Source organism: Zalophus californianus, chromosome 3 (assembly GCF_009762305.2).
Source record: "Zalophus californianus isolate mZalCal1 chromosome 3, mZalCal1.pri.v2, whole genome shotgun sequence".
In the NCBI taxonomy this organism is placed as follows: domain Eukaryota; kingdom Metazoa; phylum Chordata; class Mammalia; order Carnivora; family Otariidae; genus Zalophus; species Zalophus californianus.
Window position 1 is genome coordinate 134,900,271 of NC_045597.1, and position 25,385 is coordinate 134,925,655.

Below are 25,385 nucleotides of genomic sequence, written 5' to 3' on the forward strand. Positions count from 1 at the left end.
CTACACAACACTGCTTCCTTGTTTCCAGCTGGAAGGGGGATGGTTATGCAGACAGACAAGAAGAGAAGACAGAAATGGTGGTACTGATCATATCTTACATTAATGGAAGCTTTTACACTAAAAATATTGATGTGGAATTCTAGTTCTGGTACTTGGTGAACTGATATCCCAAAAACCTTTCTGTTATAAAATACTCCCAAAGGCAGAATAAATACATTTTAAAAAAATCTTTTTTTTTAAGATTTTATTTATTTGTCAGAGAGAGAGAGAGCACAAGCAAGGGGAGCGGAAGGCAAAGGGAGAAGCAGACTCCCTGCTGAGCAAGGAGCCCCACGGGGCTTGATCCCAGGACCCTGCGATCACGACCAGAGCTGAAGGCAGACGCTTAACTGACTGAGCCACCCAGGTGTCCCTAAAAAAAATGTATCTTGTTAAAATACATCACTAAGCCAAACAGAAAGAAAAATCCTTGGAGACCAAAAGCTAGCAAAGGTCCAGAAAGTTGAGTGAGAACTGAAGTGACCAGCTGCCCAAATCCCACAATGTATAAAAAATGTATCACAAAAACTTATCGAAAGAAACTCAACCTCGTTTTAACATTAGAAAATATATTTAGGCAATTCACCACATTATCAGATTAAAGGAAAAAAATTATATTATTATCTCAGCAGATACGGAGAAAGTAGTTGATTAAATTCAACACCCATTCATGATTAACAATCAAATATACAGGACTTTTAGGACATATGGAATGGAAGAGAATTTCATTAATCTGATAAAGGGTAGTTACCAAAAACTTACAATGTTATCCTAATGGCGAAATATTAGAAGTATTCTGTTTATAAACATGAATAAAACAAGAATGTCCATTATCACTGGTTTTATTCAGCAATGCATTAGAGGTTCTGGCCAGCACAGTAAGAAAAGTGTAATAAATGGTAATATTTGAGAAGGAAGCAATAAAACTGTCAGTTTCCTGAGGACATGATTATCTACATAGAAAAATCCCCCAAACCTTATGAATGACTTTTTTTTTTATACAAATGACAATTATTACTACTAAAGATAAAGTCTGGCAAGGTTGCTAAATAAAAGACCAATATACAAAAAGAAAATTTGCATTTTTATGTACTAGCAAAAATATAGTTAGAAAATCTAATTTAAAAATTTACCATTTATAACACTGACCAAAAATATAATGTATTTAGGAAGTTTGAAATATGCAAATCCTTTAAGAAAAAAATTAAAGAACTTCATTGAAAGACACTACAGATCTAAATAAATGGAGAGACATATGGTCTTCACAAGTAGGATAATTTGATATGGTAAAGATATTAGTTCTCTTCAAGTTGATATACAGATTGAATGCTATACCAATCAAAATTCCAATAAGGTTTTTTTGTGGAACTGAAGCTGATTTAAAAAGGTATGTGAAAATGCAAATGGCAAAAAAAAGATACTCCTGAGAAAAAGGAATAAGGTAGAAGAGTTGCCCTACCAGCTCTCAAGCCTTACTACAAAAGTGGTCAGGTATTAGCCTAGGAATAGAAATAGAACAATAGAACAGAAAACAGGGCCTAGAAACAGACCCAACTATGAATGTAAACTTGATATACAATAGAGTTAGCACTGTGGATCTGTGAGGAAATGAGGGCCCTTCAAAAAATGGTTTTGGGACAAGTGGTTATTCATGTAGAAAAAAAATTAGGGGTAATAAATGGGTGTTTGTTTAAGCTGCTAAGTTTGTGGTAATTTGTTACACAGCAATAGAAAAGAAATACACTCTTTAACATGTATACCAGGAGACAGGTTTAAGGATGTCCATAGCAATACCTTTTCTAGGAATAAAAAACTTGAAAGAAACAAAAGCCCAGCCAATAGAAAATGGATAAATTATAGTAAATTCATACAATGAAATACTATATAGCAGTAAAAATAAATGAAATGAACTATAGGTACTCTGTCAAGTATTAATGAAACATTGAAGAAAAAATAGGCAAGTTGTAGAAGAGTACATATATATAGAATGATTCAATTTATATGATGTTCAATAACACTCAAAACTTAACAATATTTTATTTTAAAGAGGAAAGAGGGATCTGGGAACCAGGAGAGGCGCAGAGGAGATGTCAAAGTTGTAGGTAATGTTCCGGGTCTTTTTTATTAATTGATGATAAATATATGGGTATTCATTTTATAATTATTATTTATATATTATGCTATATTATCTATACATGTTTTTAAATAATAATTTAAAAATAAGAATGGTTTACAAACTTTACTATCAACCTCTAAACCTAAATCTTTCTGGATTTTATATATGCATGAATGTACTTCATGTTCAAACAAATATGAAAATATACAAAGAAAAGGAAACATAAGAATCAAACATATGGTCAAAAGCCTAAACAATTTAAAAATAAATTTCCAAATGTGATTCTCACCTCTAAACTACACCAATTACCTGCTAAATGGTCTATTTCACTCTTGTTCTTAAAGGGAATGTCCTATCACTAATGATTTTTCCATCAAATTACCATGGTCCCACATGCTCTGACTCCTGACCCTCTGGGATCTGATTTTATTTCCCTCTTTCCACATGTCCTAACCACAGAACAGATCCTAACATTCCTTAGCATTAATGTCTAAAAAGCTGATGTGTACATTTAATAAAATGTAGGTATTGCTTCATAGACATCGAATCATAAGTAGTTCCCTGTTTTCCATTTGTTCTGGGGAATTTAGGAATGCTTATTTGTGGTTCTGCTTAACATCATTTCACTTGAATCTTTTCTTCACTGTTAATATCCACTACATTAGAAGTCTTATCAACTCTACTTCCAAAATACATCTTGAATCTGTTCACTTCGTTCCATTTCTTCTGCTACCATTCCAGTCCAAACACTATCATTTCTTACCTGGACCAACTTAACAGCCACCTGTCTCCTTGCTTCCATTCTTGTCTCCCCACAGTACATTCTCCACACTATAGATATAAAGATTTTATTACAACACAAATTAGATCATGTCACTCTCCTCCTTCAAATCCTCCTTTGGCTTCCTATTACAACAGAATAAAATCCAAAATTCCCTCTAGCCTACCTCTCCAGGTTCATCTCTCTCATGCACACTAAAGAGCCACACTGGCCTGACAGTTTTAGAAAAAAAACAAGGTTGTTATTGCCTTGCAGACCCTGCATTCAAGCATCTTTCTGCCTGGACTACTCTAACCTCAGTTCTTTGCAGACTGACCCATCCTCATCATTCAGGGCTCAGCTCAAAAGTCCAAGCTCCAAAAAAAAAAAAAAGTCCAATCTGCAAGAGGCTTTCTCTGACCACTCTCGCTAAAGCAGGGCTTCCAAGCACACTCTATCAAGCACATCACCCTGTTTTCTTTTCTTTACAGCCCTTATCACTACCTGAAATCTTATTCTTAAAATCTATTTATTTATTGTCTATCTCCCTCCACATGTCGGGACCTTGTCTATCCCATTCCTTGTCTATCCCATTCACTGTTACACCCTATGCCAAAATAGTTCCCAGCAGTACATGAAAATAATTACATGCTGAATGAATGACTTCCTGTGGTTTTCGTTCAAATTTGTCTCTGAACAAATGTTCAAGTTTAATAACCTGAATGCTTTATTCCGTTATACTATGCTTCTTTAAACAAAGTATATGAACAAAAAGCATTTTATTAACTTCTGAATTCACATCTCTTCTTGTCTTTAAAATATCATGGTAGGGGCACCTGGCTGGCTCAGACAGTAGAGCGCATGATCTTGATCCTGGGATCATGAGTTAGAGCCCCAAGGTGAAAGTAGAGATTACTTAAAAAAAAAAAATTAAAAAAACGTATTTTTAAAAACATCATGGTAAAAATGGTTAAGTATTCTGTAAACACATAGGCACAGACTGAAAAAAAAAAAAACACCAAAAAAACAATGTTTTTTGTCCCAAATAGAAAAGTTATTTTCAAATTCTAAGCTAGGGATATCTATGCATGCCATTTTACCTTCAACAAATGGAAAAAATATCTACTTTTAAAGGTAGAACTGTTGGGGATTTAAGTTTTTAAAAAGTTATTTCTTCTTGGGGCACCTGGGTGGCTCAGTTGGTTAAGCGACTGCCTTCGGCTCAGGTCATGATCCTGGGGTCCTGGGATCAAGCCCCGCATCAGGCTCCCTGCTGGGCCAGAAGCCTGCTTCTCCCTCTCCCACGCCCCCTCCTTGTGTTCCCCCTCATGCTGTCTCTCTGTCAATTAAATAAATAAATAAAATCTTTTTTTTTTAAAAAAAAGGTTATTTCTTCTTATGAACATTGTGGTTTCCTACTGATTTAAAGAATAAAGGGAGAATAAATCTGCATGTACATTAAAGGTTTTAGTTGCCAATTATAGATTCTATATATTGTCCTTAGAATAGTCCATTTATTCAACATACATATGCATCCTTAGGATACTGCCTAAAATGTGGTCAAGGCTGTATGTTGAATGAATGAATGGACTACTCTAAAAACAGTATGGTGGGGGGCACCTGGCTGCCTCAGTGGGTAGAACATGCAACTCTTGATCTTGGGGTTGTGAGTTCAAGCCCCACTTTGGGAATAGAGCCTACTCAAAAAAAAAGAATAAAAACAAAATGTTGGAAACACAAACAATTCTAATATAGTGCTGCAACCAATGTATGCAGAGTAACGTGTTAGAAGAGGCAAGACTAAAATTAAAGTGATGGGGTCAGGAAAAGTGTGAGTGGAGCTGCGATACCTGGGATGAGTCATGAAATAAACAGATAAGAGAAGGAAAGAAAGGGAGCTCCAAAGAAAATTTGAGACGCAAAGATACATTGGCTTGAGTAAGTGAGCAACATGTCAGAACCTCAATAGCAAATGTTAAGGATGGACAAAGAAATACGGCTGAAAGTGTGGGTAAGTATGCAGATAACAGTGCCCTGTACACTACATTAAGGGATTCAGATTTTGTCTTACAAGGAACCTACACAGACCCCAAAGGATTTGTAGATGTAGCCCCAAGGCTATGTTTCTCTTAGAGAAATCTTTTATTTTCAACTTGATAAAAATCAAAACCAAAAACATTTTTTAAAAGGATACTTTGGATCATCTGAATGGCCACCTTTTTATTGATTACTGTCGTAAGATTTCAGTTCACATGTTTGTGTTTAGCAGTGCACTGGCAAACAACTGGTACCATTTGTCATTGGCACAGGTTAATGAGAAAGAAATGGGAACTACTTTATGTAAATGATGGTGTTTGACAAGTGAAGGTCAAATGAAATCACGACACACTGAACAAAGGAAAGCTTTGCAGTGGTTTAAATAAAGAAAAGAGATGAAGGCATTGAGTAATCTCAACACAAGTACAAAACGGACAGGCCTTTTGTAAGGAAATTATGCTATGGAGGACGGTGAACATTTGCTTTTGGAGTGTATTAGGTCCAGCAAAAAGAGTCTCATTCGTAAAGAATAAGTATTCATTTGAATTTATTTGTTTTATTTGTGCTTCATTTAACTTATAACTGGGAGTTATAGTTGTATAAGATATACAACATAAGGAGTTTATATATAGTTTTATATTTGCATATATTTAACATACTGAAAATATTTTAAGTTAACAACAGAGAATCCTGGGTATCTACTCAGGCTTGAGAAATTCTGTTCTGGGTGACTGGGAGCCACTGAAAGATTTTAATAAGGAAATGACAGATTCGTGCTTTAGAAAAATCACTCTAGCAGCCGTATGGAGGGTTGAATTGAAAGTACTTAAGCAAGGCAGGAAGGAGGCTACTTAATATAATAATGTGATAAAATGGTGAGGCCCTAAATTACTTACTTAGGTGATACAAAAAGGAGATGGATAGGAGTTAGAATCTAAAGGACTTGGTTGTGGGTGAGAAAAGGATGGTATCCAGGATGACTTCTGGGTGAGTTGGTGGTAAGATAAACACCACAGGAAGACAAACAAGTGAGGGTGAAGAGGAATGAGAAAAGAGAGATGATGAATTTAAGTCAGCAATGATTTGAATTTCATTTCATCCAAAGAAAATCCAGTTCTCTTTTCTGGGTCCCAGTTTTCTCAGTGACAGCTGCATTCATGAATTACCAAATTAACTATTATAGCGCGCTCTAAAAATACACATAGCACTCCACAGTATGCTGTAAATAAGTCATGAAAAATCAGCAAAAGCCCAGGCCCTGAAGGAAATTCAGCAGGGTGAAAAAGAGATGTGACAAATTTTTACTAAACACTTCAATTGTGACCCAACGCACTCACCCAGTATTGCACTCTGCTGTCAGTCAGAGGCGATCACTCCCTTGCCCACATAGGAACAAGAGGTAGCACGCCCGAGCTCACGTGGCAGATAAAAAGACACCACTCTCAAGGGACGTGCAAAGCGAGGGGGCACACCTACTGCACGATTACTGAAAACGTAGTGTAGTGGGAACTTTGATCCTACAGGCAGGGGTAGTTGACAAAGTTACCTTTTACTTAGAGGAATCAACGTGGAATACCTTAGTCTGATAAGAATGTAAACATTTCCTATTTTATTACCAAAAAAAGGAAAAAAAAAAGGCGAGAGGAAGGAAAACGCAGCAATTATCGCAAAAACAGCCTGTGTCCCCGCAGGCCACAGAAGGGCGAGCTCTGGAGGAGTAATTCAGCCCTAGTTTGGTGGGGATGCCAGCATCTTCCACCACTTATCTTCCACCACCACAATAGCATAATGTTTATAGACCCAAAATGTTTAACCGTCAACCTCATCCACAATGTCCAACGTGCGACTTAAGGGAAAGCCGCGGGGCGTACCTTTAGCACGAATGCTGCTTTGGGGAGGGGGGGAGTCGCACTCCACACAGCGCCCTCTCGGCACCCGGTCAGCGCCTCCCAGAACGAAAGTCGGGAGCTGATGGGCGTGAGCGTACCGGGGCTGCACGGTTCGCACAGTAAACCAACGCCAAGAGCCGGCAGCACAGCGCCTGGGTGCTCTGCCCCGCGCCGCGTGCAGAGCAGGAAAAGGCCGCCTGCTGCACAGCGCAGTCTCCGCCGGGCCGGAGGAGGCGAGGTCGGGCGGGGCCACGGCTGGTTGGAGGCGGGGCCGGCTCAAGACTCTCTTCCCGCCGCCTGATGGGAACTGTAGTTCTGGGAACTAGCCAGGCTCCCTCAAGGGGCTCTGGGAACTACACTTCCCGTTGAGGGAACGGCTCCAGCAGGCCGCGCGTTACGGGGGAGTCACACTACCCGCACCAGCGCTGCAGAGTGTTTGAGGGGCAGGTCGAAGGGGTGTCTTTTCCTTCACTCTGCGCTCAGGCGGTGCCGATTCCGCCTTATCTCGCCCCACGGCCGTGCGCTCATTGCCCGGCTCCCGGTGTCAGCTTTTCCTGAGTCCTTCAAGGAGTTGGGGCCTGGAGGTTCGGAGGTAACGGCTGCTGCCTTGCGCGGGAGCGAGGGGCGCTCCCCTCTTCAGCCCAGCCAACCCCGCACCCGGCCCTTGCCTCCATGGGCCCAACTCGGAAACCCAACGTGTGCCGCCAGCTGAGTCGCCGGGCGCTGGGCTTCTTCTCGCGGGACGCAGGCGTGGTGCAGAGGACGAACCTGGGCATCCTGAGGGCGCTGGTGTGCCAGGTGATCGTCGGCGGCTGGGAATGGGGCCAAGGGCAGCGGGGCGACTGGCGGCCAAGCCTCCTGCCGGGGTGCAGTTTTTAAGTGTTAGAGCCTCCTTTTAAGAAGATCACATGTGATGAGCAGGGAATCCAGGCCCTGAACCTGGGGAATTAGTAAATAGCTATTAATAGAACCGCCAGATGCTTTTAGTTTTAAGCTTCTTATGTCTTCCTGCAAACGATCTTCCTAAAATTTGGTTACCCGGCTTAACACGTGAGCGCAGAGTGAGGAAGATAGGAACATAATGTTTTAAATAACGTACGTGAAATTACTTTGAAAACTGACTGTAGATTTAACTATCCCACTTAAAATTGGTGCACGGTAGAGACTTATGAATTATTCCCTAAACCAAAATTCCTTGTGTCTTTCAGGAAAGTACTAAATTTAAGAATGTGTGGACAACTCATTCCAAGTCACCTATAGCCTATGAGAGAGGAAGAATATATTTTGACAATTATCGGTGCTGTGTCAGCAGGTATCTTTTTGATGAACATTTTTGCTGTAATTCACCTCATTGTTAATCTTAACTAATTTTTATAGAACCACATGCTATATCAGTGCTTAATGAAATAGGAGAATGGAAAAATGAGCCCAAAATAAGTATAGGTAATAAAATGGGTTGTAATTTTAAAATCTTGTTAAATCCAAAGTTAGAGATTTCATCTTTGCAAATACCAATTTACTTTATAGTGCGGGCAAAATGATGGGTTGCTCAGGGTATGGAAGAGTGTCTTATTACGCTTAGAAGATATCAGAGTCAAGGGAGCCAGGTATCTAATAATTAGATGCTGCTTTACAGAATAATTTCTTTTTTTTTTTAAGATGTTTATTTATTTATTTGAGAGAGAGACACAGAGATAGCTAGAGAGACCACGAGCGGGGAGGAGAGGGAGAAGCAGTCTCCCCGCTGAGCGGAGAACCCCCATGCGATGCCCGATGGCTCAATCCCAGGACCCTGGGATCATGACCTGAGCCACCCAGGCGCCCCTAGAGAATTTCTGTTTTGTTTTGGAAGTACTTGCATTTTTTTTGTTTGTTTTAAAAGAAAAATTTCAAACTTGCTTCAAAGAGAGTAGTATAGTGAACCTCCATATACTCATTACTAGATTCAAAAGTGATTCAGATTTTGCTGCGTTTGCTTATCTATCCCATTGTCCCCCTTTCCTTGACCTTTTTATAGACTAAGTATTTTAAAGCATATTAGAAACACCATGCCATACTTAAGTTTGCTTCTCTAAAAAATAGACTTTTTTTCTTTCTCTTAATACCTTTATTAAGATATAATTCACATACTATACATTTCACCCATTTAAAGTATACAGTTTAATGGTTTTTAGTTTATTGAAATTCATATTCAATGATAGGAATTTTGGTGAACCATTGTGGTTCATATAGGCAGCCATCACTACAGTTAACATTTGCATCACCTCAAAAAGAAATCCTATTCCATTTTAGCTATAGTCCCATCAATCTTCAACAGACTTTCTTTCTCTATAGATGCACCTGTTCTGGACATTTCATATAAATTGAATCACATAGTGTGTGGTCTTTTGTGATTGACTTTTTAGTAGAATTACCAGTTTATTATAAAGGGATATAATTCAAGAACAGCCAGATAGAAGAGATATGTAGGTATGTGGGAAGGGGCATGGAATATCCATGCTCTGAGCATACTACTGTTCCTAAATCTCTACGTGTTCACCAACCTAGAAGCTTCTCTCCTTTGGTAATATGTACATTTAGTGCTATTCTTTTCCCTCAAGCACTGCTTTGCAGCATCCCACAAATGTTTATATATTTTATTCATCTTCATTTTGTTAAAAATATTTTAAAATTTCTCTTGAGACTTCTTTGACCCATGTGTTAATTAGAATTGTGTTGTTTAATCTCCAAATCTTTTGGGATTTTCCAGCTTTCTGTTATTGACTTCTAATTTATTTCCACTGTGGTCTGAAAGCATACTTTGTATTACTTCTGCTCTTTTAATTTTGTAAAGGTGTGTTTTATGGCCCAGATTATGGTCTCTCTTGGTGAATTTCATGTGAGCTTGAGAAGAATGTGTCTTCCGCTGTTTTTTATCGGATGAAGTATTGTATAGATGTCAGTCAGATCCAGTTGATTGATAGTACTGTTCAGTTCAGCTATATCCTTACTGACTTTCTGCTTGCTGGATCCACCAGTTACTGACAGATGTGTTGAAGTCTCCAACTATAATAGTAGATTTGTTTCTCCTTGTGCTCTGTCAGTTTTTATCTCACATGTTGTTAGATGCACACACATTAAGGATTTTTTATGTCTTCTTGGAGAAATGACCCCTTTATCATATGTAATGCCACTGTTTATCACTGATAATTTTTATTGTGGAAGTCAACTTTGTCTAAAATTAATATAGCTACTCCAGCTTTCCTTTGATTAGTATCTGTGTGGTATATCTTTCTCCATTCCTTTACTGTAATCTGTGTGTTTATATTTGAAATGGGTTTCTTATAGATATCATGTATTTGAGTCTTGTTTTTTTATCCACTCTGACAGTCTCTGCCTTTTAATAGGTATATTTAGATCATTCACATTTAAAGTGATTATTGATATAGTTGGTTTAATACACTCCCATATTTATAACTATTTTCTATTCATTGCCTTTTGTTCTTTTTTGGTCTTTCATTCTTTTTTATGTCTCCTCTGCTTTTAATTGTTTTATATGATTCCATTTTCTCTCTATTTTAGCATATCAATTATACTTCTTTTTAAAAATTTTTAATGGTTGCCTCAGACCTTGTAACACATTTACAACTAATCTAAATCACTCTCAAGTAGCACTATACCTCTACATGGGTAGTGTAGTTACCTTATAATAGAGTATTTCTAATTGCTCCCTCCTGCCTTTTATAATGTTGATGCCATTCTTTTTATCCATAAGCTATATTCACTGAATACGTTGTTGCTGTTATTATTATGAACAGATTTTTATCTGTTAAATCAATTAAGAATAAGAAAAATAGGGCGCATGGGTGGCTCAGTCATTAAGCTTCTGCCTTCGGCTCAGGTCATGATCTCAGGGTCCTGGGATCGAGCCCCACATCAGGCTCCCTGCTCGGCGGGAGGCCTGCTTCTCCCTCTCCCACTCCCCCTGCTTGTGTTCCTTCTCTCGCTGTGTCTCTCTGTCAAATAAATAAAAATCTTAAAAAAAATAAGAAAAATAAAGGATTTTATTTTATCTTTATTTATTCCTTTTCTTTTATTTATTTATTTGAGAGAGAGAAAGAGCGCATGTGGGCACACATGAGCAGGGGGAAGGGCAGAAGGCAAGGGAGAGAATCTCAAGCAGACTCCCTGCTGAGTGTGGAGCTGGATTCTGGGCATGATCCTGAGATCATGACCTGAGCCACTTAACCAACTGAGTCACACATGTGCCCCTATTTATTCCTTTTCTAACATTCTTCCTTTTTTAAGGTAGATCTGCGTTTCTGACCTATATAATTTTTCTTCTTTTTGAAGAACTTTTTTGAACATTTCTTGAAAGGCAGATCCACTGGCAACACATTCCCTCGATTTTTGTTTGAGAAAACCTGATTTCTTTTTGACTTTTGAAGGATAACTTCTCGGGATACAAAATTCTAGATTGGTTGGGTGTGATATAATGATTTATAAGAAATATATATTTGGATGTGATGTGATGAGCACTAGGTGTTATATGCAACTAATGAATCATTGAACATTATATCAAAAACTAATGATGTACTATATGTTGTCTAATTGAATTTAAATTAAAAAAAATCTATATTGGGTCATTCAGGTGACAAAAATATTTTTCTCAGATATATTTGCTCTTCATCTACAGTTCCTGAAAATGCTTTAGACCCATAAAGGTGAAGTACGTGCCTTGTTATTAATGAAGGTAACTTTCAGACCCCACCCAAGTGTAAGGGCTTGTTGCCTAGAGAACCAAACATGTGATTAGAGGGTTGGAACTTTCATTCCCAACCCTGGACTTCCAGGCAACAGAGGGGAGCTGGTGGTTGAATCAGCCGCTGGCCAATGACTTTGTACAACTATACAGTGAAGCCTCCATAAAACCTCAAGAGGACTGGATTTGAAGAGCTCTGGATTGGTGAACACTTGGAGATGTGGGGAGAGTGACTTGCCTGGAGAGGGCATGGATATACCTTTTCCAGTGTACCTCTTCATCTAGGTGTTGATTTGTATTCTTTATCATATCCTTTAAAAACTGGTAAACATAAGTAAATGTTTCCCGGAGTTCTGTGAGCCACTATATCAAAGTAAAAGAAACTAAGGAGAAGGTCGTTGGAACCCCAGTCTGTAGCCCATGGGTCAGAAACACAGGTAACAGCCTGGGGGCTTGATGACTGGCATCTGAAGTGGGGGGTGGAGGGCAGTCTGGTTGGACTGAAAACCTGTAGAATCTGATGCTATCTCCTAGTAGATAGTGTAAGAATTGAGTTGAGTTGTCCAACACTCTACTGGTGTCTGAGAATTGCTTGGTGTTGTGTGTGGGAGATCCCCTCCCCCCATATTGGAATTGGGTCTCGGAGTCTTAAAGACTGTGGGTGGGGTTGTTTCATCACTTTAAATATTTTACTTCACTCTATTTTCTTGCATGTTTTTTGAAGAGAAGTCCAATGTAACTTGGAACTTATCCTGTTCTTCTTTAGATAACGTGCTTTTTCCCCTCTGGCTTCTTTCAAGATGTTCTCTTTATTTTTGATTTTCTATACTTAGAATAGTATGTACCTGGGTATAGGTTTTTTGGTGTTTATCCTCCTTGGTGTTCTGTAAGCTTTTTGGATTTGTGGGTTGGTGTCAGTGATTAATTCTGAAAAATTCTCAGCCATTATTATTTCAAGTATTTCTTCTGTTCTCTTTTTCTTATCCTTTTAGTATTCCCGTTATGTGTATATTACACCTGTTCTCATTGTCCCTCAGTTCTAGAATACTGTGTTCTGCTTTTATCATTTTTTGTTGTTGTTGTTCTAGTTTAGGAAGTTTCTGTTGACATATCTTCAAGTTTACCAGTCTTTCCTTGGCTGTGTCCAGTCTACTTATGAGCCCATCAAAAACATTCTTCATTTGTATGGAGTTTTGATTTTTAGCATTTCCTTTTGATTTTTTTTTAAGATTTTATTTATTTATTTGACACAGAGAGAGAGAACAAGCAGGGGGAGCAGCAGGCAGAAGGAGAGGGAGAAACAGGCTCCTCGCTGAGCCAAGGAGGTTCTATTGTTTGCTTTGTCTCTTCAGTCTTTGCATTTTGCATTTTAGCATGCCTTGTAATTTTTTGTTGGAAGTTGTATGTGATGTAAAAGGAATTGCGGTAAATGGGTCTTTGGAGTGAGGTTTTATGTTTATCTGGCGAAGGACTAGGTTATGTATGTTGTTGCTGAAGCAGTAGGTGTCAGGGGCCAAAATTTCCTCTAGTGTCCTTGTTTTTGTTTGCCTGGTACTGATTCCAGTGGCTTACTTCTGGTAAGCTGTGATTCTTGGTATTCACTTCTCTTACTAGTTTTGGGGACAGCAGTCTGCTCTGTGATCTTAAATCTCTGATGGAACTAAAAGCAGTTGTTGATATTTTTTGTTCAGGTTTTTTTCTTGTGAGGACAGGAGTGATGATTTCTAAGTTCTTTACATGTAGGATCAGAAACCAGAAGTTAGAGAAGATAGTTTGAGATTTGTTCTGACCTGAGGAGGGATCCTGCCAACAGTCTTTTTCTGATTCTCTCTGACAAATTAGCCAGCCTACAATTTAGCCTGTATGGCCAGTGAATCTACAGATTTCTTCCCATTTGCCTTTCACCACAAACTCCACTGTTATAGAGAGTGCTCTTAGGCTAGAACTTCTCTACACTCTGTTGCAAATGAAGTCAGGTCCTCTGGGAAGGGAATAGGGCTATCTGCTTTACAGCCGGCTTCTTCCCCCCAGGCAAAATATTCAAGCTGAGGCTTTAGAGTTGGTGGTACTGGGGTGGGGGTGGGGAATCAATGGCATGCTTCTCTCTGAGTGACTCCCTACTCTAAAAGCTGATGACCTGAAGTTAAAGCAAACATAGCCTCAGATTTTCTTGCCTCTCTTAATGTGGAACCACTGCTTTATGAGGTGGGCTAAGGGTAATCAGAGCCTCTGTATTCTTAGGCATGCCACACCCAAGGTAGAGTTGGGGCTAGGTGGAAGAAGGGAGCCCTACTTTTTGACTACACTCACCCAGGACTCAGCCCCAACAACCAGCAGTTGGGAGCTACATGAGAAGTGCTGTCATCCTGGTCCCCCAAGAAAGTGGCCCACTGGGAGCTGGGGGTAGAGGGAGTCCTGTGCTCTTGGCTATACCAGTCTGGGGTAGTTTTCATCTTGCTGAGCTAAGAACAGATGGAAGGAGCACATCCTAGATCAGACATCGTAGACTCTCACTATTCTTACTGAACTCTAGTAGATTTTTTGGAATAAATGTTTCTTTGTTTGCTGTATGCCCCTAGGACCATTTCCAGAGACTTTAAATAGTTGTCCTTTTATAGTTTTCACCAGTTTTCCTGGAGAGCATGCCCATAGAGCTCCTCATGCTGTCATGTTGGAAGTGGATATCTGGACATTTCTTTATATGATCATAATGTCATTACCACACCTAACGAAATTAGTAATAATTCTTTGGTATCATTTAATGCCCATTTCATAACTTACCCAATTTAGAGGTATCTGCTTTAATTAAAAAAAATTTAAATCTGAGTAGGTGGCATTGGTTGGTGTTCTAATAATAAGTAGTTGGAGTTCTTTACTATGGCATTCAGGGGTGTTTTACCCATAGTTTAGAATCACCCAGAGTTTAGAAGTTTGAGCTTGCTTTCATTCCTGTGAAATTCTGTTTGGTTTAAACCTTTGAATCAGAGAACATCAAAAGTGAATAAAATTATCACTCAGAAAATTGTTTCTTTTTTTTTTAAGATTTTTATTTATTTGAGAGAGAGAGCGCAAGCAGGGGGGATTGGCAGAGGGAGAGGGAGAAGCAGGCTCCCCACTGAACAGGGAGCCTGACACGGGGCTCTATCCCAGGACCCTGGTATTAAGACCAGAGCCAAAGGCAGACCCTTAACCAATTGAGCCACCCAGGTGCCCCGAAAATTGTTTCTAAATAGTTTAATTTTAAAGTTAATCAGTTAAAAAAAAAAAGGAAAACATCTATGATCATATCTCAGTAGTAATCAGGGAAGTATAAACTAAAGGTAGGGGACTATTTTTCACATAAAAAATGTTGTGTTCAGTACTGGTAGAGGTACAAACTTGTTCAACCTTTCTGAAAGGGAATTTGGGAGTAAAAACCCCGCAAAGGTATTTCCTTTTTTTAGCCACTAATTTTCATCCTAAAATAAAGAGATTCTTTATCTAATTTTCATTTTATAGTATTAGAATAACAGTTTATGGGGCGCCTGGGTGGCTCAGTCGTTAAGCGTCTGCCTTCAGCTCAGGTCATGATCCCAGGTTCCTGGGATCGAGCCCCGCATCATGCTCCCTGCTTGGCGGGAAGCCTGCTTCTCCTTCTCCCACTCCCCCTGCTTGTGTTCCCTCTCTCACTGTGTCTCTCTCTGTCAAGTAAATAAATGAAATCTTAAAAAAAAATAAATAACGTTTATGAACCCCTTGGAATTCAACAGAGATATTCATAGTAAATGTCCAAGGGTAAAGAAAGAATTCATTATGATCCAATTTTGGAAAATAATCTGCAAGTAAGTATATGTATATAAAGGAAAACCAGAAGGAAATGAACCAAAATGTTAATAATGGTTATTTTTGTAATCTTATATTATTATAATCTACTTTATTTTTCAGATTTTCTATGAATTTTATTGTGAATTTTGTGATCAGAAAAAAAACATTAACATTTAGTTAAGAAAAGGAAAGCAATGGTGCGCCTGGGTGACTCAGTTGGTTGACCGTCTGCCTTCGGCTTGGGTCGTGATCCCAGGGTCCTGGGATCGAGCCCCGCATCAGGCTCCCCGCTCCACAGGAAACCTGCTTCTCCCTTTCCAACTCCCCCTGCTTGTGTTTCCTCTCTCGCTGTGTCTCTCTCTGTCAAATAAATAAATAAAATCTTTAAAAAAAAAAAAAGAACAGGAAAGCAAAATAGCAAGTTATATCTTGGTATTCCAAATCTCTGAAAGAAAAAAGTCACTCAGAGCTGAGCAAACACTGTCTCAGTTATCAAGAAGAATAATTGCTCATTTTTCTTTTTTCCCAGCATTGCATCAGAGCCAAGAAAACTTTATGAAATGCCAAAATGTTCCAAATCAGAAAAAATAGAGGATGCATTATTATGGGAATGCCCAGTGGTAAGATTTGTTTTTAGAGTATTTGTTTCTAACACATTTTTAGCCTAAAAGAACTGATTATTGTTAATATATGTAAAAAGGAATAAATCTTAAATATCATAGTGATTCTTGACTCTTGAAAGGAGTCAAGAAGAGAGTATATCCTTTGCTTATTTTTCCTTGTGAAATAATTTCTATTTTTAAAAATTGTACATTAATATTATGAATGTCTTTTAAAAATTTGATGCCATTTGTAAATTTTGAAAACTGGAAAAAGTTATGAACTGGTTAAAAGTTTTTTAAGCAATGTAAGGTAGTTTAGAGTTATTCTCAATGTTTAAGAGATCATTCTGATTTAAGAGATCATTCTATCAAAATAAAATATTAATTTAGGCAACAATTATGTTACATGGCTCTTTGAAAGTAAATTCTTGTTAGTTTCCTCCATGAATCTTGTTAGGAAAATAATAAGTCAAAAACAAAAAATAATAGGGGCGCCTGGGTGGCTCAGTTGTTAAGCGTCTGCCTTCAGCTCGGGTCATGATCCCAGAGTCCTGGGATCGAGCCCCGCATCGGGCTCTCTGCACGGCGGAAACCCTGCTTCTCCCTCTCCCACTCCCCCTGCTTGTGTTCCCTCTCTCGCTGTGTCTCTCTCTGTCAAATAAATAAATAAAATCTTTAAAAAATAATAAAAATAATAAAAAATGAAATAATAGGCTAAACTCATTCCACAAGACAGACCAGCGTTGCCCTGTGTGTATTTTTCAGAAGACTGTTTTAATAAAATGAAAACATCTTATCCTTCCTAGAGGAGTTGGGAGCATTGAGTTGTAGACAAAATAAGTGGGATATTCTGAGCTTAAAAGGTGAAACAAATTTATTTATATAATTACTTCTTAGAGCCTTTAATAATACTATGCAATAATACTAATGTTCATGGTGATTTTGACAACTATATTCCAAAACTCTTTTGATCATAGGACTTCCTTTTTTGAGGTATATTTCTACGTACTGGTTTTCCATGGATCAGTGTTTTAAGAACAGCACTTAGGAAATACTGCAGCAAATTAATCAGGTCTCTGAATCTGGCTGATTGTTTTTTTAGGAAAAATAGAACTTACAATATGGGACCAAAAATAATGTTTAAAGGATAAGAGGCTATGCTTTGAATTTACTATTAAAATTCTTTCTCTCTCTTTTTAAATACTGTTGTTTTTATATAAATTGCAGTTTTCCTGAGCTGCTGCTTTCTTTTTCCCTAGACATTCTTTTTTTTATTTTTATTTTTATTTTTTTAAGATTTTATTTATTTATTTGAGAGAGAGAGAATGAGAGATAGAGAGTACGAGAGGGAAGAGGGTCAGAGGGAGAAGCAGACTCCCCGCTGAGCAGGGAGCCCGATGTGGGACTCGATCCTGGGACTCCAGGATCATGACCTGAGCCGAAGGCAGTCGCCCAACCAACTGAGCCACCCAGGCGCCCGACACTTATTCTCTTTAAAAAGAGACATTAAATCTATGTTTTCTTCCCTGATTTCTTATTGAGAGCTGAAAATAACTGTTGTGCCTCCAACATCTAAAGCCTTTTATTTTTTTTTTAAGATTTTATTTATTTATTTGAGAGAGTGAGAGAGAGAGAGCATGAGCCAGGGAAGGGGCAGAGAAGCAGACTCCCCGCTGAGCAGGGAGCTGGACATGGGACTTGATCTCGATCCCAGGACTCTGGGATCATGACCTGAGCCAAAGGCAGACGCTTAACTGATTGAACCACCCAGGTGCCCTCTGAAGCCTTTTTTTTTTTTTTTTTAATAACTATTTTCTTTCTTTTCTTTCTTTTCTTTCTTTTCTTTCTTTTCTTTCTTTTCTTTCTTTTCTTTCTTTCTTTTCTTTCTTTCTTTCTTTTTTCTTTTCTTTTCTTTTCTTTTCTTTTCTTTTCTTTTCTTTTCTTTTCTTTTCTTTTCTTTTCTTTTCTTTTCTTTTCTTTTCTTTCATTTTATTTATTTGTCAGAGAGAGAGCAGAAGCAGGGGGAGCAGAAGGCAGAGGGAGAGGGAGAAGCAGGCTCCCTACTGAGTAAGGAGCCTGATGGAGGGCTCCATCCTAGGATCCTGGGATCATGACCTGAGCCGAAGGCAGATGCTTAACTGACTAAGCCACCCAGGCATCCCTAAAGCCTTTTAATCCATTTTCATTTGCGGGGGGGAGGAGGAAGACAGATTTCTTAATTGAGAAAAGTTTTGAAGACACCAGTACCAAATCACCAAAAATTTAAAGCAATCCTTGCAAAAATAAAGTTTCTAGTAACCTAGTTCCTATTCTCACTTCTTCTACCATTTTCTTCTCATTTGAAGTTAAGCAAGATTTTCCATTAAGAAAAACTGAGAAGCATATATTGTTGTTAACATACTGATGTGAAACCACGCTTAAATCAGCACCCTTGTTTTTCTGAGACAGTGTGTGAAATACAACTTTTGGTTTAGGAAAATAGCTCACACCTATTACATGCTATTTCAAATTCTTTTTTAATAGGCAAGGTATAAATAGTATATATTTTTTTAATTAAGAATCTCCTTGGGGGGCACCTGGGTGGCTCAGTCGTTAAGCGTCTGCCTTCAGCTCAGGTCATGATCCCAGGGTCCTGGGATCGAGCCCCACATCGGGCTCTCTGCTCAGCGGGGAGTCTGCTTCTCCCTCTCCCTCTGCCTGCCGCTCTGCCTACCTGTGCTCTCTCTCTCTCTGTCAAATAAATAAATAAAATCTTTAAAAAAAAAAAAGAATCTCCTTGGGGAGGGTATGTGCTATTGTGAGCACTGTGAATTGTGTAAAACTGTTGAATCACAGATCTGTACCTCTGAAACAAATAATACATTATATGTTAAAAAAAAAAAAGATAGTAGGAAGGGAAAAATGAAGGGGAGGAAATCGGAGGGGGAGATGAACCATGAGAGACTATGGACTCTGAGAAACAAACTGAGGGTTCTAGAGGGGAGGGGGGGTGGAGGGATGAGTTAGCCTGGTGATGGATATTAAAGAGGGCACGTACTGAATGGAGCACTGGGTGTTATACGCAAACAATGAATCATGGATCACTACATCAAAAACTAATGATGTAATGTATGGTGATTAACATAACATAATAAAATAAAATAAAATAAAAAGAATCTCCAGGAGATGATACTTACATAAGACACCATAGAATAAAAATATTTACATCATTGCATGTGATTTTAATGTAAGACTTCTAGTAGTTAATAAGCTTACACACACACACACACACACACACACACACACACACACACACACTCTCAAGAAACAAACACAAGAACCTTGTTTCTTTCCCTAACATTTGAAAGGGAAGACAAATCTTTAAAAGCATATATAAAATAACTATGCCTTCATTTTTTTCTATTCACTTTTCAGCCTACCTGAATACTAGATTAATTCCAACTTTCCTATCCTTAACTTTCCTCTTAGAACTTCCTTTTTAGGGGCACCTGAGTGGCTCAGTCAGTTGAGGATTTGAATCTTGGTTTCAGCTCAGTCATGATCTTGGGGTGGTGAGATCAAGTCCTGAGTGGGGCTGTGCACTCAATGAGGGGTCTGCTTAAGATTCTCTACTCTGCCCCTCCCTGCGCTGCTCTCTCTCTCTCAAATTTTTTTAAAAAAGAGAGAACTTCCTTTTTATTTCACAAATCAAAATAGAACTCCTTGCTTCTCTTTCTTTTCCTGCCTTTGACTTCCACCTTGTGGCAGGTGCTCAGTGGCAGGCATGCCCAAGTAGCTCTTTCCCTTTTTGGGGGATAATTCATTGGCGACAGAGAATATCTTTATTTATTTATTTATTTATTTATTTATTTATTATCGTGTTATGTTAATCACCATACACCCAGTGCCCCATGCAGTACATGCCCTCTTCAATACCCATCACCAGGCTAACCCATCCCCCTCACCCCCTCCCCTCTAGAACCCTCAGTTTGTTTCTCAGAGTCCATAGTCTCTCATGGTTCATCTCCCCCTCCAATTCCCCCCCCTTCATTCTTTGAAACCTGGCCTATCTTCTGTTTTTCTTTGGCTGCCTTGTTTCTGCATTTTAGCTTTCATTTGGAGTTACAGTAGAGCCACAGTAAATCATGGAACAATTTGTCCTTTGGCCATTTTGACTTCTATCAAAAGGAAAACAGGTCTTGGAATAAAGAAACATTTATTCCTTGTGGAGGGGGAGGAGCAGAGGGAGAGGGAGAATCTTCAGTAGGCTCCATGCCCAGTATAGAGAGCCATGTGGGACTTGATTTCACCACCCGAGATCATGACCTGAGCTGAAATCAAGAGTTGGATGCTTAACTGACTGTGCCACCCAGGTTCCCCAAGAAACATCTTTTCTGGCAGGTGACTTACGCTGATGCTATTATACATGGTTTTAAGAACTGTTATTATCATTGTTATCACAGCAGCATCATTAGTAACACTCCTACTGTGTTGTGATGATGATTGGCTCACATTTATTGAATTATTTAATAATAAATAATAAGAAATTATTTGAGGTACTGTTTAAGAACTTTATGTGAATAAACTCACTTAATAAGTTGATAAAAATAATTACCTACAATTTCATCTTTCCTTGTCTTAATTCTCTATTTGTACATTTAATATTTCGTCTTTGGTTTACTTATCTATTTCTTTAAGGTTTTAGCTGGTTTATTTGGACATAGATTTCTGTAGATTTGTTCATGACCAACCAGTTTCATTTTTACATCTTGTATTTTTTAGGGGGAAATACTTCCCAATCCATCAGATTATAAATCTTCACTCATAGCACTGACTGCTCATAATTGGCTGTTTCGCATATCAGCAACTACTGGAAAAGTCCTTGAGAAAATATATCTTGCTTCATATTGCAAATTCAGGTATTAACTGTGACTTTATTACTCAAAATTTTATTAAAATATATAAAATATAAATATATATACAAATTTGTGACTTGTGGCCCAGGAAATTACAAGTTTTGGGTTGTTTTTTTTTTAAGTTTCCCATTGTATATCTGGATCTCAATTTATAAACCTTTTCTTTTTTTCTCTCCTTATGACTACCTTTGAAGATCTGAGGATACAGACCTTTTATCATTTATTTTTGTATCACTCATAAGTAACTAACCTTGGCAGATATCTGTCCCCCACCCTTTTCAAATTTCCCTTCTACAAATAGTGTTTTATATGTTCTGCGAATAGTATTTTATATGTAGGTTGCATTTCATGATAGATTTTACTGAAGGCTAGTCTGTTTCAGTTAAATCACCTGCCTAGTACAGTCTAAGAACTGTTTTGTTTTGTTTGGTTTTGTTTTTAAAGTGATCTCTACACCCAGTGTGGGGGCTCAACCAAGATCAAGAGTCACATTCTGACTGAGCCATCTGGGTGTTCCTAAAAGCCGTTATTTTAACTTAGTAGTTTTATATATTTTATATAGACATATTTGGAGTAAATATATGCATGTAGAATGTGAAGGTAACATTTTTAATGCTTTTTCTAATGTTAATGTCCGTTTTAAAGTAGGAATGGTCTTTTTTCTAAGTTTTGAATATGTTTGATCAGTTTTTATTTATTGACACTCTAGAAGGATTAAAATTCAATATATATGTATATATTTAATAGGAATATATCCATATAAAGATGTAGAGGGAATTTTTAAGTTATTTCTTTTTTAAAATAAATTACTTTGCTTTTATAATTTAAATAAAGAACTGTTTATTTATGAAATATCTGTTATATTTTGATTATAAGGAAACTTACCGAAATGAATAACCTTCTCGTCATCTTTTTACAAGATACCTGAGCTGGGACACTCCTCAAGAAGTCATTGCAGTCAAGTCAGCTCAAAACAAAGGCTCAGTATTGGCCCGGCAGGTAGACATCTTTAAATATCAATAAATAAATCTTTAAACATCAGTAAGATGAGGAATTTGTTTGTTTCCAGAGGAAATTGTCTGCAAATTTGTTAGGAAAGAACTAATGATCTTGGATTTCTGAAGAATGGTAGAAAAGTTAAGAAAATGATATAAACTTAATAAATACCGTTTAAGCTGCCTTGGGGAAGTACAACAGATTATTTTACATTCCACAGTGGAAAGAAATTGACAGAACCTTGTTCTTCAAAGTAAGAGAGTTATCTTTTTCAAGCAGAGAAATCATTCAAGCTTTAACTATTGATAATTTTTTCTCATTTCACATAGACATGTCAGGGTAATTCTACTTTGAGATGATGTGACCATGATAACTGTGTCTTTTGGCTCTTTATTAGAATTCCAATTTATAACATAATTTATATTATATTAACAAAATAATATATGTATAATAATGACACAATCAGATATGATATCTACCAGAAATCTATATTAATTTATATTATAATACAGAAAATAGGGGCACCTGGGTAGCTCAGTCGTTAATCGTCTGCCTTTGGCTCAGGTCATGATCCCAGGATCCTGGGATTGAGCCCCGCATCGGGCTCCCTGGTCAGAGGAGAGCCTGCTTCTCCCTCTCGCACTCCCCCTGCTTGTGTTCCCTCTCTCGCTTTCTCTCTCTCTCTGTCAAATAAATAAATAAAATCTTAAAAAAAAATACAGAAAATATATTTTATTATGCAGTATATAAAATGTTTTTGTTGTATAGTATATAAAATATGTTTTGTTGCTAAGAAGTGTTTATTGTTAATGTTTATTTATTTGTATTTTTTTTTTTTATTATTTACTTATTTTTGATGCGGGGCTTAAACTCATGACCCTGAGATCAAGACCTGAGCTGAGATCAGGAGTCAGAAACTTAAACGACTGAGCCACCCAGGCGCCCCTATGTTTAGTTTTATAGATTTGTTTGTGTATGTGTATGTGTATTGAAGGGCTGAAGGTTTAATGGACATATTTTGAACATGTATGCTTTCCTGTGTAAGTAACTTTGCAAGGTAGGTAGATGTTTTCAATTCATGAAAACATCCACATAACTGCTAGGACAGATGGATGTTTTCAACTCACGAAAATAGTGTTTCTGAAATTCTTTTGAGAGCTGCCTGTAATTTAATCTTTCCTTTTAGGCAGGCATTCAACAGCCTGTTTTGCTGTACCTTGCAGTGTTCCATGTTTTACCTTTTTCACTTATAGGGATTCTGGAGATCAACAAGAAGGTAAGAACTTACTTATTTTATTTCAATATTAATTTTTTGATAAGATGTGATGTCAATGTATGTTTGTTTATTAGGTGTTTTGATTGCAAATGTTCCCCTGACTGTAAAAAGCTCTCTGATCTAGTTTGTTTCATATCAAAATACATGAGAATGTTTCATTTAGGAAGGAAGCCTAATCATCCTTTCATCTTTCTGCATGTTCTTATGCCTTTCAAGTGGAAGTGTTGAATACCTTTGGTGTCATTAACAAACCACTACTTTATAAAATTATGAAATGAGTAAGGTGTTTTTTTTAGAGGGATATTCCAAAGCTTGTTAAAAGGACCATTAGGAAGATGAAAAGCTACAACAAAATGAATCATTTTAATTGCAAAGTGTAGATCTAAAATTTGTTTTATGTTACATAAATAAGACATATAATTAAATATGTGAGTTTTCCAACTCATTCAGTTATAGGTTTTATTCTTGTCATTTTTCTTGATTTATGGTCTGTTATATTGGAGGAAAGAAAAGACATATTTCCTTTGAGTAAAAGAATCAATAGCCTCCTACTTTCCATTAAAAAAATTGTTACTTAGTCTAGGTGGATAGTTATTTATTGGTCTATTCTACTGGTCTTTAATTACGCACTTCAAGTATTACTGAGGTCAGATCTTCAGGGTCCACTAAGAGTCATTAGCAAATAAGATGAACATATTAAAAAAATTTTGCATAAGCATATTATACTAAGCTACATAAAGGCGAGTGAGTAGTATCAGTTACCTACTCATTGTTTTGTGCCAGGCACTTTGAGTAGTTTATAACTTTGTGACATATAGTGGGTTCAACTAGGAAGTTAAGCAGCTACCCAAATCCCAAGTAAGTGGAGAAGCTGGAATTAGAACCTGGGTTTGACTCCAAAGTGTGAACCAAATTTTAAGATGCAGTGGCTGCTATATTAGAGCACTCATTGTTTGGAAACATGTTTGAATTACACGGGTCCTCCTTTTCAAAGTGGGAAACGAGGATCAGCAAGTAAAAAATCATGAGCTAGTCAAGATCGAAGCAAAGCATAATTATCTTTCTAAGAGATGACAAGAAACACAATTTACTAATTTAACTGTTTTCTTTGTGCTTGTGGATGAAGTAGTTGTGTGTGCTTATTACAGTCTACAACAGGAATGAACAGTTAACTAAGTCATCAATTGTTTCTCTTTACTCTCAGATTGCTATGATAATAATTGGAGGGATGTGGTTTTGATTAGGGTTAGTTGGAGCTGAAGTGTACCCTCTACTCCCCATGTATAAGAGACCACCCAGGGCGAAGTTCAACATGTACTTTAAGCTGATCTTTGGGGTAGTAAATCTTCACTAAGTAATTTGTCTTGAGTAGAAACAGAAACAGATTTTCACTTGATTTCCACTTGTTCTTTCATTGCTATGAATATTTGTCTATGTTGGCTTTTGTTAAATATTAAAATAGGCGCAGAATCAAGTTACTTTATCAGAGCTCTGTGGGGGACCAGGACAGGACCCGGTGCACAGAACAAGCCCAGAAAGGGGGCGAAGAGCCAGAGCCTTACTCAGGGTACTCAGGGCTAGCCGGGCTCAATGTCTCTGTAGGTGCTTGCTTGGTCTTTAACACGTTTGGTTTTTATATGACTGAAAAATCAAGCAGTGTTAGATATTTCAAGAGCAAAGTAATGGTAAAATTCTGGAGTTGGCTGTTTTTCATTAGAAGTACTTTCTTACATCCAATCTTTTCACTTTTAGCTAAAAAATAAGTTTCTTTATAAATAACATTTTAGCATGAAGAATAGGTCCCTATATTTACTCTACAACACATATCCCGCATGGTAGAATTAGACGGTCTCAGTGTATGCCTATGTCCACAAGGAATAGGATGTGTTATTAAAAGATAGTGACAAAACTACAAAGCAAATGGATGAAGCAAATGAATGCTGCTGAATCATTTTTTTTCTTTTTTTAATTTATTTATTTTTGATGTAGTGATCCATGATTCATTGTTTGCGTATAACACCCAGTGCTCCATGCAGAGCGTGCCCTCTTTAGTACCCATCACCAGGCTAACCCACCCCCCCACGCCCCTCCCCTCTAGAACCCTCAGTTTGTTTCATTTTGAGGGTTAAGTGCTGCACTCCCATTAGTGTTCCTCTTTGAGACTCTAGTGGCCTACGACCCTAATGACACTTTAATTTCAAGTCTCTAAATTATAATTAAGTTATATGGT

At 37.7% G+C, this 25,385-nt stretch overlaps 2 protein-coding genes across 11 annotated transcripts in view; one reads left to right on the forward strand and one right to left on the reverse strand.

The window, feature by feature from the left end:
- Positions 1-7,055, reverse strand: part of METTL8 (methyltransferase like 8) — a 170,112-nt gene extending 163,057 nt beyond the window's left edge. For 6 of the 7 annotated variants that reach the window (XR_003519470.1, XR_003519471.1, XM_027591530.1 and 3 more), the window contains exons 1-2: positions 6,824-6,954; positions 2,919-2,986 (exon numbers count right to left, since the gene is read on the reverse strand). Coding sequence is in view for 4 of the 7 variants with exons in the window: in XM_027591530.1 (XP_027447331.1) it covers positions 2,919-2,978 (60 nt within the window). In the remaining 3 variants the exon portion in view is untranslated. Of the gene's footprint in view, positions 1-2,918; positions 2,987-6,823 lie in introns of all 7 variants that reach the window. The other variant, XR_003519472.1, reaches the window with a different exon arrangement.
- The window catches only part of DCAF17 (DDB1 and CUL4 associated factor 17), a 76,985-nt gene continuing 58,597 nt past the window's right edge, over positions 6,998-25,385 (forward strand). For all 4 annotated transcript variants that reach the window (XM_027591523.2, XM_027591526.1, XM_027591524.2 and 1 more), the window contains exons 1-6: positions 6,998-7,639; positions 8,050-8,153; positions 15,916-16,006; positions 20,750-20,886; positions 21,804-21,882; positions 23,066-23,155. In XM_027591523.2, the coding sequence (XP_027447324.1) occupies positions 7,514-7,639; positions 8,050-8,153; positions 15,916-16,006; positions 20,750-20,886; positions 21,804-21,882; positions 23,066-23,155 (627 nt within the window). In that variant the 5' untranslated portion in view covers positions 6,998-7,513. The remainder of the gene's footprint in view (positions 7,640-8,049; positions 8,154-15,915; positions 16,007-20,749; positions 20,887-21,803; positions 21,883-23,065; positions 23,156-25,385) is intronic.